Raw genomic sequence first — 4,207 nt, 5'->3', positions numbered from 1 at the left:
CGATCTTTCACAAATGTTTTACTTATTATCCCTGGCTCAGAGACGTTTAACAAGCAGCCCAAGGCCACACAGCGGGTGGTTGAAAGCAGCAGAGCCCGGGCGCGTGCCTAGTCTCTCTGGACCTTAGCACCTCCTCCGGACAAGCTGGGGCTGGGGCGGACTCCTCCGGCGCCCGCCTGGCCCTCCCTCGAGGAATCAGAGACCCAGATGTCGACGCCCCAGGTTCAGGAGCGGGGAAGTAACTCCCGCCCCGAAGTCAGCCGGGTCGGCCCTGCCCCGAGAGCCGGATGCTCCTCCCTCATTCTCGGGGGACCCCTGCCAGCTCGGGCCGGGTTTCGCGCCCACAGGGTCCCGAGCCCTCCTCCTCGCCCCTGCCCGGGGGCTCCTCCGGGCCGCCCGCGCTGACTCAGCGTAAGCCGAGTCGCGGAGGGCGGCGGGGTCAGACGCGCCCGCCCCGAGCTCCCTGGCTCCGCTTTGATTGCGCCCTCCCTCTCCCCCGCCCTCCAGCCGCCCCGCTCCGCCCCCCGGGAGGGGTGCCGGGCCCCGAGCTGGCGGCGCTGCGGAGCGGCCGGAGGGCGCGAGGAGGAGCGCGCGGCGGAGCACGGGCGCAGCATGACTGCCATCGCGGTGCAGGTAACCCCGGGAACCCGGCGGGGCGCTGGGCCGGCTGCCCCCCCCCCGACCCTCCCGGAGCGGTCCGGGGGTCTGCCCCACCGGGAGGTGGGAAGGGACTTTGCGCGGAACCCCGGATCCCCGCCTTGCCGGTCTTCTGTTGCAAGCTTGTGGGGTTCGGAGGCAGGTGGGCGGGAAGCAACCTGGGGGCGCTTCCCCCCCCTCCCCCGACGCTGTTCCTGCAGCGCGGTCTCCTCTGGCCTCCGCTCGGGGCCCTGCTAGCACCCGAGGCCCCCAAGCTTCTTGCGGTGGATTTTTCTGCTTCTCTTTGGGGTCACCAGTAACTGTGATTAGGCTTTCCAGAGGGGTCCTTTTTAAAAAGGAGAGGCGCGTCTGGGGTGGAGGATGGACGCAGTCCACTTGCAGAGTGAGGCTTGTCTTACATAACATGAAGATGCGACTCCGGGGAAGCCAGAACTTTCCCGGGCGGGGGCTAGAAAGACCATCTCTCCGCTTCTCCAAACGCATCTGGGGTGCTGGGGCGGGGACAGACTCACTGGGGCGCGCAGGCACTTAAGAGAGAAGGTTGTAGGGGCGCCTGGGTGGCTTAGTCAGTTAAGTGGGGGACTTCGGCTTAGGTCCAGATCTCGGGGTTAGGGAGTTTGAACCCCTCACCGGGCTCTGTGCTGACAGCTCCGAGCCTAGAGCCTGCTTGGGATTCTGTCTCCCTCTGTCTCTCTGCCCCTCCCCTGCTCGCACTCTGTCTCTGTCGCAAAACTAAATAAAAACCAGTTTTAAAAATTAGAATAAAAGAGAGAGAGAGAGAGAAGGTTGTGGCGAGGGGAGGGAGAAGGACTCGCATCCCCAAAGGTCTGACTTCTCACACTGGTGCAAGATGTTTTTGTTGGCCCAGAACCTACGCGTTCCTGCCCCCTGCCCTCTGGTGCGTTGCTGTCCAAAGGCGAGTCAGTGGCGCGACCCCTAGCTACCAGGCGAGCAAGCTGCTTCTCCGCGGAGGCATTTCACCAGCTCGCCTCCCCCAGAGTCTTCTGGCTGGAACCACCTTCTAACGATTAGAGAGGCTCAGTTGACTTTGCCTGCAAATGCCCAGACCGCCCCCCGCCCCCAGCTGTGACTCTGGTAGACGCTGTTCTGCCCAATTTATAGACAAAATAACTGAGGCCCAGAGGTGAAGTAACTTGCTCACGGTAGCCAGCCAAACGACATAGTCGAGATTCAAAACAGGACTTCTTGGCTGCAAATCGTACCTGCCCTTTCCACTTTTGACTAACAGGAGAAATCGTAGCCACCCCCCAAGCCCCCGGACACAGACAGGCGTTTGGAGAAGGACGGTGGGTTGCATCGAGTCTCTTGTCTTTGTTTTCCTTCATAATCTTGAGTCTTGATGAGGGAGCACCTGGGACAGGCCCTGGGAAGAAGGGGATTGGCAGTGAGGAGGGTGGGACCGGGTGTGGTCTCTCCCCTCGAGAAGCCCTCGAGGTGCAGCTGCAGATCCTTGTAAATCCTTGTAAACAAGGATTTAGAAGACATATCTGGAAGTGAGTGCTACATTAAGAGGTGCAGAAGCTGCAAGCTGGATTAACTGGCAGGGGCGTCGTGTGCTGGGCCCAGAGGGGCCTGAAGTCTGGCAGCAGGTGGAGGGGACCTAGTAAGCGGAGGAAGAGGGGGAGGCCGTGGGATAGGCCTTGGGAGCTGGATAGGCTGTGGGAGCTCGTGGGCGATGGCTCAAGCCCGGAGCCTCTGCCCCAAGGGTGGGGCGCTGTCCCAGCATGACTCTAGTCATTGCTGCCTAGTAGTAGCCCCTTAAATCAGCCCCAGGGACTGTTGTAAGCACTTGAAGTGATAGCTCATCCCAGCCCCACCAGACAACCAGCGGAGGTAGATGATGTTATCTTCATTTATAGGGGAGGAAACCCAGAGAAAGAGGGGATAAATAACATGCCCGGGGACAGAGAGCTAAAAAGCAGGCCAGCGGGGGTCATGCAGGCCAGTGCAGGCGCGGGCTGTGGCCCTAAGGACAGTGGCTGGCCAACTCTTTAGGAAACTGGTGAAGAAATTTCTGGGGAATAATGACAGGGGCCTGGCCTGGGCCTGCACAGAGTGGGCGGTGAGACTAGAGGCAAGTATGGAGGCGGGGGCTGGGAACGTGAAGGATGAGTAGTGAGGGGGGGTAGGTGGGGTCCTGGGGGATTGCGGAAGGGAAGCCCTTAGCCTTGGACTCAGTGGCCCAGGAGTGTCAAGTGACCCTGTCCTACAGATCATAGAAATCATCGAGGGTTAGAGAGGGAAAAGAGAAACACTCACATTTTTTTCCTCCGAGGAAAGGAGATTAAAGTTCCTTGCTCAAGGTCCCACAGCTGCAGGCGGGCCGGGCGGGGGCAAGACCCGACTGCCTTGGTTCCCTCTTGTCCACTGGCCCTCCACTGACCACACTGCTACCAGCTGCCTCTCCAGGAGAGGGTTTCAGGCCCTAGGTCACTGAAGGCCAGTGAAGCTGCCAACAGTGACCAGTGTGGTGCAGGGTGGTGAGGAATGAAGACTCCCCATATATATTATTATTGTTACTCGTGTTATCAATAGTTCCCCAACACCTTTATATGCATGATGTCTTTTAATTCTTGGGAGTTTTCTTGGTGATCAGAGTTTCTTTGTTTTTTGTTTGTTTTTTGAAGTTTATTTGAGAGACAGCGTGAGCAGGGGAAGGACAGAGAGAGAGAGAGAGAGAGAGAGAGAGAGAGAGAGAGAGCGAATCCCAAGCAGGCTCTGCACTGTCTGTCAATCACAGAGCCGTCCTTGGGGCTCGACCCCACAAACTGTGAGATCACGACCTGAGCCGAAATCAAGAGTTGGTCACTTCACCCACTGAGCCACCCAGGCGCCCTGGCGATCAGAGAATTTAAAGGAGGCCCTGCTTTGAGGTGAGAGGGGGAAGAAATGAACTGACGTGAGCTGTCTTCTCTTTGATCCCAGTGTGATGGGCCGGGAGACTAAAGTCCAGTCTGTGCCCAAGGAAGGTGGGGCTGAGGGAGGGATGGGACATACCTGTTGTCTAGACAGCGTGATGTCTAGGGTCAAAAGGTTTCTGGGTCCCGTGTTCTGTGACTTGATTGAGGCCTTGCTTCCAGGGCTCTCCCACCCTAGGACCTTACCAGCCAACTTCTAGGGGCATTGTAACCCGGCCAGGTACCTTCATGGCTCTTGCTTTCCTGCAGCGGTCACCTCCCCCATTTTGTAGATGAAAAACCCAAGGGCCAAAGAGGTTAAGAAGCTGCCCAAGGACAAACACCTTTAATGGTTTGTAGACACAGAGGTTTCAAATTTTCCTTGGTTTGTTTCCTAGTAGTCAAGCTGTTTTTTTATGATGAAATCCAACACAGACTCCTGGACTACCAGTGTGTCCAGGTGGTAAGAAGGACCTGTCGTGGGGGCGCCTGGGTGGCTCAGTCAGTTAGGCGTCCAACTTCAGCTCTGGTCACAATCTCGTGGTTCATGAGTTCGAGCCCCGCATCGGGCTCTGTGCTGACAGCTCAGAGCCTGGAGCCTGCTTTGGATTCTGTGTCTCCCTCTCTGTGCT

At 58.1% G+C, this 4,207-nt stretch overlaps 1 protein-coding gene across 1 annotated transcript in view; it reads left to right on the top strand.

Annotated features, from left to right (window-relative positions):
• Window positions 1–297: 297 nt before the first annotated feature.
• Window positions 298–4,207, top strand: part of TMEM37 (transmembrane protein 37) — a 7,813-nt gene continuing 3,903 nt past the window's right edge. The window contains exon 1 of the mRNA XM_040474856.1: window positions 298–633. Within this exon, the coding sequence (XP_040330790.1) occupies window positions 613–633 (21 nt within the window). The 5' untranslated portion in view covers window positions 298–612. The remainder of the gene's footprint in view (window positions 634–4,207) is intronic.

Source organism: Herpailurus yagouaroundi, unplaced genomic scaffold (assembly GCF_014898765.1).
Source record: "Herpailurus yagouaroundi ecotype Mexico unplaced genomic scaffold, PumYag 140, whole genome shotgun sequence".
Classification (NCBI taxonomy): Eukaryota; Metazoa; Chordata; class Mammalia; order Carnivora; family Felidae; genus Herpailurus; species Herpailurus yagouaroundi.
This window is presented reverse-complemented; position numbering and strand designations above follow the sequence as displayed.